Source organism: Vipera ursinii (assembly GCF_947247035.1).
Source record: "Vipera ursinii genome assembly, chromosome: 3".
Classification (NCBI taxonomy): domain Eukaryota; kingdom Metazoa; phylum Chordata; class Lepidosauria; order Squamata; family Viperidae; genus Vipera; species Vipera ursinii.
In genome coordinates, this window is record NC_139516.1 from 104514505 (window position 1) to 104530116 (window position 15612).

Consider the following 15612-nt stretch of genomic DNA (forward strand, 5'->3'; position numbering starts at 1 on the left):
AGGCGCCACGAGCGCCTATCTCTTTTCTCCTTATCAATCTCCAACCAAACTGGACTGTGGTCTGAAATAGTTCTTGCACATATCTTCACTTTTTTAGTTCTCAAAAAGAAGTCATTAGTCAACAAAATAAAATCAATCCTTGAGAAAGATTGGTGTCTGTCAGAGTAAAAAGTATAATCCTTCTCCTGCAGGTGCCTCTCACGCCAGATATCTCGCAATTCCAAATCATCCTTCAATTCAAAAAAAGTTTTAGGCAATCTGGCGTGGCTTGGAACACGCTTAAAAGCTCCAGCTTTATCCAAGTGTACATCCAGAACACCATTCCAATCTCCCATAAAAATAAAAGATTTATAATCCAACTGGGTAAGCTTTGTATGAAGTAAGCTAAAAAAATCAGCTTGTTGTTGGTTAGGTGCATATAGTCCAACTAGAAGCATCTTTTTACCTTCTAACAGCAGCTCAATCATAACATATCTTCCATGCTTATCTGCTTCAATTAAATCTGCTGTTAGAGCACTTTTAACATAAACAACTACTCCATTTTTCTTATTCTCTGCAGAGGCAACAAAATGCGTACCCAGTCTCGCGTTCAATAAATACTTTTGATCCAAAACTCTAATATGCGTTTCTTGCAAACATATAACGTCTATCTTAAATTGCTTTAAATATTGAAAAACTTTCTTCCTCTTCTGCGGTGAATTCAGTCCATTAACATTCCAAGTTAAGAATTTAGTTGCCATGAATATTCTCCAGAAGCCCATGGACCACAGCCTTGATAGGACTAACTTCTTTAGGCCGAGCTCCTCCCACAGCTTGACTGTATGTACGTTGCGAAGAAACTGAAGACTTTTGTTGATCTTGTTCTATTATTTTCTTTGCTCGTTTTAAAGCAGCACGCGTCACTCTTTGCTCTCTAGGATCATCCAAAGAAGTTGCAACTTGATCTCCTCCCACTCCACTTTCCTCCGTTTCCTCCTCTTGTTGTTCTTCTTCTCCAGATCCTTTCCCAGCTTCCAGGAGCGTTAATGGAGTTGCTTTTAAAACATTGTTGTAAAAATCACGCGCTTGCTTCACAGTAATCAACCGGTACCTTTTACCTTCATGCATCACCATCAGCCCCTGAGGAATCTCCCATCTGAACCTTATATCTCTTTGCTTGAGCTCATGCACGAGGAATGTATAATCCTTCCTTCCCCTTAAAATCCTTGGAGGAATTTCTTTTAAAACCAAAACTTCTTGTTCAGCAATCACCACTTTAACATCATAGGCAGCTTGTATAATTTGATCTCTGATCTCTCTTTTTGCAAAATAAACCACCACATCTCTAGGCAACTTCCTCTGTCTGGCAATCCATGAATTCACCCGAAACACTTTATCCATAGCTGCTCTTATTTCAGATGCTGGCAGGTTTAATACTTCTTCAAAAGCCTCAGAGATCAGCTGCTTCAAGTCTTCTTTAGTATCCTCTTTTAAACCTCTGATTCTGACAGCAAACTGCATCTGGTAAAATTGGGCTAAACTTAAGTCCTTCTCCAGTTTATCTCTTACATTTTCATTCTCTCTTACTTTGACTTCTAATATAGCATTCCTTTGATCCAAATCATCCATCTTTTCATCTAATTCTTCCACACATTCCGCCACTTTATGCACTGAAGACAAAATGTCTACCTTCATCACGCTGAGCTTCTGTTCCATCCTCTCTTCCATTCTCTCCTCCAGTTTCTCCAATTTCTCCTCCATCTGCGCAAATTTATCAGCCATTGATTGATTAATTGAGTCCAAAAGTTTATCCACAGCATCTCGAAACTCCTTCGCTGTCAGCGCTTCAGAAGGGTGCAACGCCTGTAAAGATGATTGTTGCACTGGCGAGGATCCACCACTCCGAAGAGTTTTAGGGGGAGGTTTCGCCGCCATCTTTTAATCCTCAAATATGACGCACTTTCACTTAGAGTTTAAAAAGTTCAAGTAGTTAGAGAGTATATTAAAATAAGCCTCTTCACCTTTATCTCTTGTACCGCTCTGCCTGCTCCTTTAAATCATAGTCCTTTCTTCAGGCAGGGATGGTTCGCAGACGCCTGGCTCCGCTCCAGAAAGTTCAGAGCAGACACGCCGGCCAGCTGGGAGCAACCCAGGCTACGGGGGAGTTCAATCCTTCAGCCGCCCAAGCTCCAAGCTCAGGCGGCCTCGGAGAGCTCTACCCCTACCTGGGGCCTCACCCCCTCCTCTTCTCCCGAGGAGGGGGCTTCAATTTCGCCCGAACAGCTGTTCGACGCTGTTACGGGCGAAAAAACAAACAGCTGAGCCGCGGGCAGCCCGGGAAGGCTGTCTTCGGCGCCGCGACGCCACCGGAAGCCCAATTAACACGAAATATTTTATCTATTTCCAATATAAAATCTTCAGTTCGCCAACCCAAAATAGGCGCCACAGCTTTTGCCAATATCTCTTCCAAATTTTCTTGTGGATTTTCTTTCAAATCTCTTATCCTCAAAGCAAACTCCATGTCTCTATATTGTATCATTACCACCTCCTCATCATTTTTTTCCATTTTATTCTGTTTCACACATTTTAGCCTCCAATATAAAATTATTTTGCTTAACTTCTTCCACGTGTTCATCCAGACTCTCAATACAAAGTGTCAGTCCCTGAAATGCTAGCAGAATATCCTCTCATATTTCCTTATTTTTCTCATTAATAAGCTCTGCCATTTGCTCAGATATTTGCTCAGATTGAAGTTTTAAAGCATCTTTTAAATCTTTTAGTGTTAATGTGGGTGTAGGTGCTGTGGGGGTGGCATCAATGTCTGAAGTCCAGATTGTTGAACTGGTGATGCCCCTACACTTTTGGAAACAGTAAATCTAGGTGGTTTGGAAGCCATTTTAACACCCAATTAACTTTCGTTTCTCACTTTCACTTTTCCACCCAAATTACAACTTTGTTGCTTTACTGTTAAATATCCAGATCTTTTAAGTCACTTTTAAGCCAACCTCAAATGTTTTTAACAGTCTTTTACAGCTTTAAAAATCCACTTTCTGTCTTCCTCCTTGATCTTTTATATTATTTTCCTTATTCTTTTGTTCTTCACTCTTTCTCCCAAAAATTTATTCCAGCGCCATCTTCCTCCCCTTCTTTTAAGTTAAACCGGAGTTAAAGATCATATACTTGCTGTTTCAATATTCTCCTGCTCAGCTCTGCCTGCGTCCAAGTAATCCAGAATACAATATTGAGTGCAGGGATGGTTGCAGCATCCTGCTCTGTTTTAAAACCTTAAAGCAAAGGAGTCCTCGAGTCCAGAGTTAATTCAGGCTCTGAGGGAGCTCTCACCCTTCGACCCCCAGATTGAAATTCTGGGGGTCTAGGGGAGCTCTACCTCTACCTGAATGCTCACCCTCCCCTCTTCTCCCAAGGGGAAGATTCCCAAACTGCAAAACAGCTGATTGTTGCTGTTTTCACAATTTGAACAGAGCAATGGGGCTGACGGTCAAAAATGCCGCCATCGACAGAGCCTTGCCACCCGGAAGTTCCAAACATTGGAATTCTTAAGGCCACGTTTGGTATCTAGAAGGACTAGGACAGAGGAACAGAGGCTGTTCCTCTGTCCTAGTCCTTCTAGATCTCTCAGCGGCTTTTGATACCATCGACCATGGTATCTTGCTGCAGCGCCTCAGGGGATTGGGAGTGGGAGGCACAGTTCTTCAGTGGTTCTCCTCCTATCTCATGGGACGTTCGCAGTCGGTATTAACAGGGGGGCAGAGGTCAAGCTCGAGGCCTCTCACTTGTGGAGTCCCTCAAGGATCAGTCCTCTCGCCTCTCCTATTCAACATCTACATGAAACCTCTAGGTGAGATTATTCGTGGTTTTGGAGTCAGGTATCACCAGTATGCTGATGATACCCAGCTTTTTATTTCGACCCCAAACCACCTCAGTGATGCCCTCGATGTGATGTCCCGTTGCCTGGAAGCAGTTCGGGTCTGGATGGGGAGGAACAGGCTTCAACTCAACCCTGACAAGACTGAGTGGCTGTACGTACCGGCATCTCGGGATATTCAGAACATTCCATCTCTTTCTATAGGGGGTGAGTTATTACCCCCCGTAGATAGGGCTCGCAACTTGGGAGTCCTCCTAGATTCACAGCTTTCCTTGGAAGACCACATAATAACTGTGACTAGGGGAGCATTTGCCCAGGTTCGCCTGGTGCGACAATTACAGCCCTATCTAGACTGGGATGCCCTGTGTACGGTCACTCATGCACTCTTGACCTCTCATTTAGACTACTGCAATGCTCTCTACATGGGGCTGCCCTTGAGGACCACTCGGAGGCTCCAACTGGTACAGAATGCAGCCGCGAGAGTTGTGTTGGGAGTCTCCCGATACTCCCATGTTACACCTCTACTCTGTGAGCTGCATTGGCTCCCAGTTGTCCTCCAGGTAAGATTCAAGGTGCTGGTAATGGTTTTCAAAGCCCTACATGGAATGAGTCCTGAGTACCTTAGGAATCACCTGCTGCCAGTGTCAACTTCCCTCTGCCCAGTGCGCTCCCACAGAGAGGGCCTCCTAAGGGTTCTGCCATTTGGAGAATGCCGTCTGGTGGCTCCCAGGGGGAGGGCGTTCTCTGTGGGCACGCCTGACCTATGGAACCGTTTACCGGTTGAGCTCCGGATGGCTCCCGACCTTCGCTCCTTCCAACGCGACCTAAAAACCTATCTGTTTGAGCAATCCGGTCTGGTCTGACGGGTTCTGTTGTAATTATTGTTTTAAGGTAACTTATCTTCTGCATTTGGGCATTACGGTTTAATTTGTTTTCAATATCTGTATTTGTGCATTTTGATATTTATGTCACTGTTCACCGCCCTGAGTCCTTAGGGAGAAGGGCGGTATAAAAATCAAATAAATAAATAAATAAATAAATAAATAAATAAATAGATAAATAAATAAATAAATAAATAAATAAATAAATTTCCCAGCAATCTGTTACTGGAAGGAAAAAGCAATCCCTGCTGCGTTACTGATCCCCGAGAAGCATTTGCATGTATGCAGGTATCCTTAGGCTGCCATAGTTATGAATGAGAAATATTGGTTGCAAAGTTGGCATTTCTGGATGTAATACAGATATTTTGGATTTATTTTTGTTTCTTTGCATGTTTGATATTTTTAAAAAGGCATATGCTACTGACTACGCACATATGTAACATCTTTTGCTAGGATACATGACCACTGCTTTTCCAGAATGTGAAAAGTGAAAAATTGTGACTAAACAAAATTTTAATGTGCAGATAATGCCACCAAAAATTATTTTAGCCTTTTTAATAAATGTTGTTATTGATGTTAAGCTCACCATGGAAAACATCATATATTGTTATGTATATACTAGGTTACTTATTTAAAGACTGAACTGCAACATAACTAGATTCTAAATAATCTATTTTTCAAAACACACAACAGTCCAAACAGTAAAAGTAAAGTCTAAATTAAGAATATTTCATTCTTAAGAATTGTTTAATTTAAAGTGGTTTACTTGTGATAGATGGATAGATTCAAAATAGTTTTCAAGAGTATGTACAAAAGATACTATTTTTTTCTAGCATCAACTAAATTAGACATATTACATTGACAAAAATGTTTCGCATTTCTTTCCTGTTACCTTTATTAATTTCATTGCAGAGATGTTAACATAGGAAATAGATTACTTTGTTATCTAATTTTACCTTCCAAAAGACAGAAGCAGATAAAAAATGTGAGGTTCTTTCCTGTTGGCTTTTTTGAATTAGCTGTTTTAGATTCTAAAAGTTTAGTTCCTATGGTAGGCAACCTTGGCTCTTTTATGACTCAAGGACTTCAACTCCCAGAATTCCTGAGCCAGCATGGCTCAGCTTGGAAACCTCTCCCTTTCCCCTCAGCATGGCTGGCTCAGGATTTCTGGGAGTTGAAGTCCATGAGTCATAAAAAAGGGCCAAGATTGCCTAGCCCTGCAATAGGCTTTCAGAGGGAGCTTTTTTCCCCCCAAAAAGAAGGTGCCGGAACGCCATTCTGAGCGTTCTGTGAGAAAAAAAGCCCTGTTCTGAATTATTATAAACATTCTGTTGTTGGCATTCATTCATTCATTCTTCCTTACTAATTGTTTTTTAGAAAGACTTACAGTTCAAAACTAAATAAACCCTATATTGGCAGTAAAATTCCTTTACTTTTTACTTTGCCTACTTTTATTTACAACTTTCCATTTATCTCCTTTAATAGATGTCTATGGAGATTCTCAATCATCCAGCTCATGATTGTCCCAAAGGTGCTTTGTCCAAAAGGCAGCTGGACTTTTTTGGGAACTGAAGAAGCTTCTTGGATTAGAAGCAAAATATTTTCAAAGCAAAAACCAGGGAATTCTAATTGCCTTTTGGAAAAAGCACCTTTGGGACTATCTTAATAGGATTTCTTTTATTTTTGAAGGCATGTTAATATAATGTTAAAAATCTTGTTGTTGTATCATTTTACAGACCTTGGAAGGATGGAAGGCTGAGTCAACCTCGAACCGGTCAAGAACAATCTCCAGACTGTGGGCAGAGTCAACCTGCAATACTGCATTCTAACCACTGCACCACCAGGACTCTTAGTTTCTTAATCTGTCTTCATCATTATTAATAGTAGAAGTAGTATTACTATTAAATGTATTATAGCCAGCACTCCAAAGGTCTCTAATTGCTTACACAATATAGTTTAATTAAAGCAATTAAAATTATAGAATAGCCACTGGTTATGCCACTTTCCCACATAAACATCTTAATTTATATGGCAAAATGTCTAAGACATATTTATAGTTCTCAGAAGTTCAAGTCAAAAATGCATTATAATCTGCATTATAATTTGTAAAATTGCAACACAACATGTGAGAAGCAATAGTAAATGGTGCTAACCTGATACATCCAAAAATGTCTCTGCATGTCCTGTTCCTGCAGTACTGCTAGCGATGCATTCATAATAGCCCTCATCCAAAAGAACTACTTTGGCAATCTCCCAATTTACAATAGCAGATTCTCTGCAACACAATAATAACAAGAAAATATTCAGAAATACAGAAAATTTCTATAACCTGAATTAGCTGTTTTAGATGTGAGAAGCATGTGAGAAGCAATAGTAAATAGTTATAGAACCCCGTGTGCAAAATCTGCATTTCTTCCCTACCATCTCCATTATCCATACCAAAAACAGGAAACTAGAACTGGAACTGAAGAAGCAGATTGAGTGAAGGACACTTGTTGTTCATTCACATTTAGGCAAAAGGAGTTTGAGTTTCTACAGTTTTTATGTAGTTTGGACTACCCAGTAATTTCATGTATTCTTTAGCCCTATCTTCTTTCACACTTAAACTACCTCTAATGGCTGATTATTCACAGACCTAAATTGTGCAAATAAAAAAGTTTCCAATTAAAGATTAAAAACAAATTCCAACACAGCCAGGTTATATCACTGAAAATACAGAACATCATGAATATAATGTAGCTCTAATTATACATGCTCTAATTATAATTTTATGAATTGTACCATCTTTCCCACATGAAAATGTTTCCCCCAAAATTAATTTGATAGATGCTAAAAAAAACCCTGCTTCAAAATGCATTCTTTATAAATGTTGAATGTATCAATATATCAGAAGTGTTGCTTTCTAAAAAAAAAATCAAGCAATTGGTCTTTTCCCGATTTGTAGACTGAAGAAATAAATCTGATGAAGTGTTTTCCAGGTCTCACACCAATTTTTTCATCATTGATAATTGCCAGATATGTTTAACTTCAATTCCTCTAATCCAAAATGTAATGGCAGCTGGAAAACTGAAATCCAGTGTATCTGGAAGGTACCAGATTGGAAAAAACCTGTGCTATATAATGTTATATCATTGGGCCTCGATCACCGAAAATAATAAAAATAATTTTGTGAAGGAACTATTATGATCAGACTATTAAAATATTATCTCTGCCTTCATTTAATCAGGAAAAACTGGCATAATATAGAACTTGAACTATTTTTAAAATTATTTATTGATCTATGAACAAATTTTAAAATATTTTTATTTTAATTTTATTTAATTTAATTGTATTCAATTAACTAAATTATTATTTCTAGTTCATACGAAACTACAGTCTTTTGGGGCAACAACAGAAAAACCATGTAAATCTCATTATTTCAGATGGAACTCTCAGTCAGGAATTCTTATTATTTAATGTAATCAACATATAACAAGACATTAAAAAATCAGAAGAAAAAAACACAAGCAATTGGATCACTGGAGTTTAAAAGCATAATCACACACCCAAGGAAGTATGTCTCTAGAATGACTTAATGCAGCTTCACAAAAAGATTGTGTAATAAATAGGTAGCAATTTATATAATTGGATTACAAAATCCATATTGTTAATTGATTAATTAAACAAATAACTATAAAGGAAATTAATCATACTATTGCTTATTTTGGAAGTACACAGGAAATCCCTCAAACTTTTTCTGCTTTCTTTTTCATGTTTTAGTATTATGAAATGCAGTTAAAGGATTCTTTGGTGAGACATAGAGTCTTAAAGAAAAATTATTGCTATTGTTTGAAACGTATAATGCCTACAAAGAAATGTAAACTGAATTCAGACTGAAATCAGTGAGTCAAATTAGTTATGACTCAATCCCTGTAAACATGATTGACTGAGTCCAGATTGGAACATAATATAATTAGGTCACTGATTTCAAAATACCTAAGAAATCTTCTCCATACTTATTATGGGAGTATTCTGTGTATAGAGGATAGAGAACAAGGTTCTGAGAATTGTTATAAGCTATCCACACAATCTGTGTGCATTCCACTACAAAAATTAACTTCCCTGCTGCTGTATTCTAAGAAGAGAGAGGAAGTAACTATTAATGGTCATCTCAGGACATTAGCAGTCTCAAATGGCTATCACAGACAGCAGAATTCAGATACTGTGAAGGGACAGCAAACTGAATAATTCATCAATATTTAATTTTTACTGTGTGGAAAAAAAGAATTGGCTCTAAGATTTTATTCATACGGAACTAAAAGCACATAAACCTGTAATTCTCAACCTTTTCTTTACCATGGAGCCCCTTTAAATACCTTTTGTGGCCATGGACCATGGCCACGGATTCCAACTTAACTCCAGATTTAAATCATAACATGTCCTCAAGCCTTTGTGGACCCTCTGTGATGATATCGCCCCCCCCCAGAGGTCTGAGGACCACAGGTTGAGAACCATTGACATAGTCCATTGCTTCCTATCTTTATTTTGATAGATAGCAGGGCTTTTTGCTAGTTTACCTGACAAACACAATGTCTTGGAACAGCCTTAGGCTGCAAGCAAAACTTGATCCAACTTTATTCTTTTTCAAAAGTACCCTTCAAAAATCCTCTGAGAAATCTGAGTTTTTCCAAAACCTAACATGAAAATTTCAACATTCCTATTCTGATTATTTTCAGCAAAGAGGTATAATTACTACAAAATTCTCAAAAGTACATGGAACACTGAAAAAAGCCCCTCTTTGCTTATTTGGCTTTATAGCAATATGTAAGAACTTATGAATTCAAATCATATTTTACATATTTTGCTAATTACATCAATCTTACTGTATTAGGCTAATAATATATGTAGAAATTATTTCTTTAATAAATATTTACTATATTAAGAATGAGTATGGCCTTAAAAACACATTTTTTTCCTGCATGAACTTCAGTTCACATTATTCCTAGTCCAGCTATTCTTTACAATAAGAAAACAACTTTCAACATAATTTTATCCTTGCATAATGAAGATGACTGTACCTTCTATTATCTCAATTAAATTGAGGAAAAATTACTTACTTGAAAAACTGATCCATTCCCAGTTTAATTCCATTTCTTTTAAAATGAGCAGTAAAAGGTATGAGACTGGCTATGTGACAAGAAATATGACTTGGCTGCAGATAATATCCTGGGGTTTTCTTGGGTATGCTGACTTTTGGAGCATCTAGTGAAAAAAAAAGCCTTAAATTGGTTATTTTTATTAATACTTGTCATGTAAATGTATTCAATATACATACAGTACACATACATATTCTAAATCTATATTACTGTCAGATTTTCCATCTATCATCTATCACCCATCTATTTTTCTGTCTGCCTGCCTGTATATTATCTGTCTGCCTGTCTGCCTGTCAGCCTACCTGCCTGCCTTTTTATCTATCTATCTATCTATCTATCTATCTATCTATCTATCTATCTATCTATCTATCTATCTATCTATCCCTATCGTTCTCTCTCTCTCAATCTCTGGACAGCCAGGGGGTTGGACTAGATGACTTCCAAGGTCCCTTCCAACTTTATTATTATTATTATTATTATTATTATTATTATTATTATTATTATTATTATTATTATTATTGTTGTTGTTGTTGTTGTTGTTGTTGTTGTTAATCATCGCACAGTCAGCCAGATGTTCAGACTGGATTTCTCATTTTTGTCTACCCATCGAGTCCTTACCAAGGACCTGGGATAGGCAGATGTGGATGTTTGATGGTATTATAGATATCGTCGCAGGATGGAAGCAGTTCCTAGTAAGGCCGCCTTTTGCAATTGACTAATGGTGAATTTGTCAATGCCAATGGTATTCAAGTGGTGCTCCAGTTGTTTTGGGATTGCACCCAAGGCACCTATTACTATTGGTACTACCCTTGCTTGCCTTTGCCACAGACTTTCTATTTCTATTTGTAGGTCTTTGTATTTTATTTTCTTCTCCAGTTCTTTCTCATCTATTCTGCTGTCTCCAGGCACTGCCACGTCCACTATCCAGACTTTTTTGTCTTTCTTATCAACAATTCTTAAGTCTGGGTTGTTATGTTGCAGGTGCTTGTCTGTTTGAATTCTGAAGTCACAGAGCAGTTTAACTTTATCATTTTCTATGACTTTCTCTATTTTATGATCCCACCAGTTCTTGCTTACAGGCAAATGATATTTCTTGCAGATCTTCCAATGCACCATTGTTGCTACTTTGTCATGCCGCTGCTTGTAGTCAGTCTGTGTGATCTTCTTGCAGCAGCTTACCAGGTGTTGCTGTCTTCTCAATTTTGACTTTGTATGCATTTGTCCTTAAGGCTTGGTCTTGTGCAGCCAGAATTAGTCCCTCAGTCTCTTTCTTCAACTTTCCTGCTCTTAGCCATTGCCAGGTCTTGTTATTATCTGCTTTCCCAGCTATTTTTTTTAATGTACTGGCCATGTAGTGCTTTGTCTTTCCATGCCTCTATTCTGTTCTTCATTTGGTCTTTCTTGTAGGCCAGTTTGGTCTCTCCACTAGTCAGTAAGCCTTCCTGATATACTAATTTCAGTGCATCTTCATCATTGTCCTTCACATATTCTTCCAAAGCCATTTTTTCTTCTTCAACTATCTGATGTACTTGCAGCATTCCACATCCACCTATTTGCCTTGGTAGATAGAGTCTGTCGATGTCACTGTGTGATGAAGGGCATGATTCATTGTCATTATTTTTCTGGTCTTCCTATCCATTGCTTTTAGTTCTGCTTGAGTCCAGTCCACTATTCCAGTTGTGTATCTAATGACTGGAATTGCCCAGGTGTTGATTGCCTTCATGGTATTTCCTCCATTGAGTTTGGAATTTAAGATCTTCTTCACTCGTTAGAGGTATTCACCTCTAATCTTTTTCTTGACTTCAGTGTGCTTGATGCCAAGTATTTGTAGTAATCTTCCTCATCCAGACTCTTAATGTTATTTTTGTGGGGCATCTTTATTCCTTCAGTTTTCACTATTTTTCCTTGTTTGAGAGTAAGTGTGGCACATTTGTCCAAGCCAAACTCCATTGCAATATCTTGGCTATATATACGGACAGTGTTCAGCAGCGATTCTATTTCAGATGATGTTTTTCCATACAGCTTCAGATCATCCATGTAAAGGAGGTGGGATAGTCTGGCAGATGTTTTTGATGGTTGATAGCCATGTCTTGAGTTATTCAGTATTGTTGACAGAGGAAACAGTGCAATAACAAATAGTAGTGGTGATAATGAATCTCCTTGAATTATTCCTCTCTTGATATTAACCTCTCCCAGTCTTTCACCATTGACCTGCAACTGTGTCTTCTATTGTGCCATCGATCTTTACACAAATTTTCTGATGTTTCTAGTGACTCCTGTTATTTCTAAGCACTTGATTATCCAGTCATGTGGCAGAGAGTCAAATGCCTTTTTGTAGTCAATCCATGCCACATTCAGGTTGTTCTTCCTTTTCTTGCAGTTTTCCAAGATCATGTTGTCTATTAGGAGTTGATCTTTTGTTCCTCTGCTATTGGGGCGGTTTCCTTTCTGCTCGGGTGGAAAAAGATTGTTTTCAACTAGATGCTGTTGTACTGCATCAGCTACCACACCAGTTAGCAATTTGAAAGTTGTTAGTAAGCAGGTAATTGGCCTGTAATTGCCTGGTGTTGCCCCTTTTGCTGGATTTTTCATTATTAGGTAGGTTTTCCCAGTTGTTAGCCACTTTTCAATTTCTCCTCCTTATAGTATATTGTTGAACTGCTTGGTAATGAGTGGGTATATAACAGTTAGATGTTTCAACCAAAACCCATGCAGTTCATCTTCACCTGGTGCTGACCAATTTTTGATCTTCCTTGCTCTTTTTTCTACCATTTTTGTTGCTATTACTACTTCTTTTATTTCAACTTCTGTTTTATTTGCATCCACCTCTTTTAACCAAGCCGCATCCTTGTTGTGTTTCTTTGGGTTATCCCATATCTGCTTCCAGAACTGCACTGTTTCTTCCCTGTCAGGTACTGACTGATTCATTGCAGTTTCTCTATTAATGGATTGGTAGAAATGTTTCTCATTGGATTGAAATTGGAGGGTTTTTTTGTCTTAGGAAGACAAAACTCTTGGAGCCAAATCTAGTCCAAAAAGAATCTTTACTATGACATGCTTGGTTGTAGGAATACAAGACAGGACTTAATATCGTACTACAAACTAAACCCTTATAAAGAGTTCCCGGTTCAACTCCCCCTTAACCCCATTTGGTCAGTCCCCCATCATTTACCTCGTATCATCCCTCTCGTGGGAAAAAGGAACTTAGGACCTTTAATGTTTATTGCTCTCTTCCGTGACACAAGCCAGATACTTCTACCCTACCCTCCTTTTGTTTCCCCAGTTCAAAAGGCTTCTCTTTTCCTTTGAAATGCCTAATACCAGCTCAATACACATCCGTTCCCTCCTCCTCGGGAGATGGCAGAATCCATGGAATAATGTTTTAAACATACATTTATGAATATGATATAAATGGATTCTGACATTCTGCCTATAATTTGCAATTTGAGCTTCGTGTCTAGTGGTTTTCCTGGCTATACCTGTTATTTGCTGCTTTATTATTTCCAGTGCTTCCTTGATCTTCCTTGTTTCTAAGTGGTATTTCTTGATTAGGTATACTTTGCTCTTCTTGTTCTTCAGCTTCTTTTCTTTCATCTAGCTTGCTTGCATGTGATCTTAACTTGCTGATTTTATTTTCTAGTCTAACCTTCCATTTTTATGGTGCACTGTTTATTTGTTTTTCTTGTTTGTTGATTTTGTTGGTTTGTTTCTTGCAGTGAATTGGTGCTTGATATTGCAGTATTTGCATCTTTTAATGCTTGTGCTAACTGTTTCTTTGGAACAAGTTTTGATGCAGGCAGCCTTATTCTGTTGTTTTTGTGCTGTTCTAGATGCTCAGTTATTCTTTGTTTCAATTCTTTTATTTCTTTATTTCTTTAGTTAGAGGGCCTGGTTTCCAAATGAGAACAGTTGTATATCTCTGCTGGATTCCTTCACTGCCAACTCCCCCTGGCTTGCCTCTACATTCTGAATTATTTGTGGCAAGGCTTTGATTTCTTTGCCCTTGGTAAAACTTTGCAGTTCATCCAATTCTGTTTCTGTGAATACTTTATTTTGTATTATAAATCAGCATAATCTGCTAGTCTCTGTTCTGTTATTTCTGATTCTGGATGTTGTTCTTTCCAGAACTGGTGCATTCATTTTAGATATCCTGATCTTGTTGGACTTGATCTGTAATAATATATCATTATTTATTTGTTTTCAATCACTGTGTATTTGTGATGGGTAAACACCTTTTCTTCCAGTAGTTCTGCAGCTGCTGGCCCTGGTTGCTCAGCCAACAGTCCTGAGTCCTATAACCCATTTTTCACCAGGAACTCTAACATCTAGCGCAGACCTTATTAACCTGGGCAACATCTGAGCCATTATGGCATTCTGAAATTTACGTCTCACCATATTTTTTATGGGAGAGACACTCTTTGTCTGACTCCTCTGATGAGACCTGTCCAATATGGTTGAACCTCTGGCATAGTTTTCATCTTCCTCAGAGTACACAAGCCCCACAACCACATCAAGGTAGTGCCTCACTGCGGGTTGTTGTTATTGTTATTATCATTTGTTATCTATTATCTATCTATTATCTATTTATCTATCTATCTATCTATCTATCTATCTATCTATCTATCTATCTATCTATCTATCAAGCTAAAGATTAAGATAAATGCAAATGGGATTAAACAACATAAATGATCTAAAGGTAAAAACCACTCCCCTGCCCTGTCAAAAATGACTTAAAATAATTACCAGGAATAATATTAGAAAATGAAACACTTGAAACTCTCTGAAAGAGGTAATCTGTTTTATCATAGCCAGTTATTTTAAGGAAGAAGGCTTCATTTGGTGGAATGAATTCAGAGATATTCCAGATTCCATAAGGATTACTTTCAGGAAAGGGTTTTACAGGAACAGTCTTGAGGGGGTCTCCAGTGATGCTTAGCAGTTCTAAATGATCTACTCTAGCTGGAAGATGGATCCCTGTAGTATTGAGCAGAATGTAGGTAGGTATCCCTATGGACCAAATACAAATCAAAAATTACATCAATCATTCCTTTTCCATTTTTCTTAGGCAGTATAATCTTTTGTTTTGTCCCAGGAAGAACTTGGTATATTTTAGTTGCTCTAAAACAGAGTGAGAAATCTGGAACCTCTGTCCTAAATGTCTATTTTGCTTCACCAAACCCATTCTGACTATACAGAATAGACTTAAACACAGTTACATAAAAGAAAGAATACTTAACTACCCATCTAAAATTTCAATATGTAACTACAAGCCCATCAAGCTGCATGTAACAGTACTGTCCACTTTGCATTAATAGCCCATCCTTTAAGTCTATATTCCCCCAACACCTGAAATGTTAACTTTCAGCACTGGAATTTGGCCATTTAGTAAAAGAAATAAAAGACAAATAAAAGAAACAGCCATATGGACAAAACATAGCTCTCTTGATTTGGGAGGAAACACGTCCATGAAGCTAACAAAAGTTGACTTTAACTCAAATGAGACTTTACTTTTATATTTCATGAAATACCTTAACCTTCATTCCTTATACTTTAGGAAACTTTCAAAAGGCTCAGTAGTACTATTTAAGCTGATTTTCTAGGACAAATCTATCTATCGATCAATTTATTATTTCTGTCTCTCATTTATTTTGCATTCATTTATTATAAAAATAATCTAGTTTTCCATTTGTTTGGATGATTTTTATAGCATTAAACCATGCTGGGGAATATC

General features: G+C 37.8%; 1 protein-coding gene across 1 annotated transcript in view; it reads right to left on the minus strand.

The window, feature by feature from the left end:
- HMCN1 (hemicentin 1) overlaps nt 1-15612 on the minus strand; it is a gene marked incomplete at its 3' end in the record, with an annotated part of 535761 nt that overhangs the window by 363623 nt on the left and 156526 nt on the right. The window contains 3 exon segments of the mRNA XM_083360257.1: nt 6900-7021; nt 9843-9987; nt 14625-14888. Of these exon segments, the coding sequence (XP_083216383.1) occupies nt 6900-7021; nt 9843-9987; nt 14625-14888 (531 nt within the window).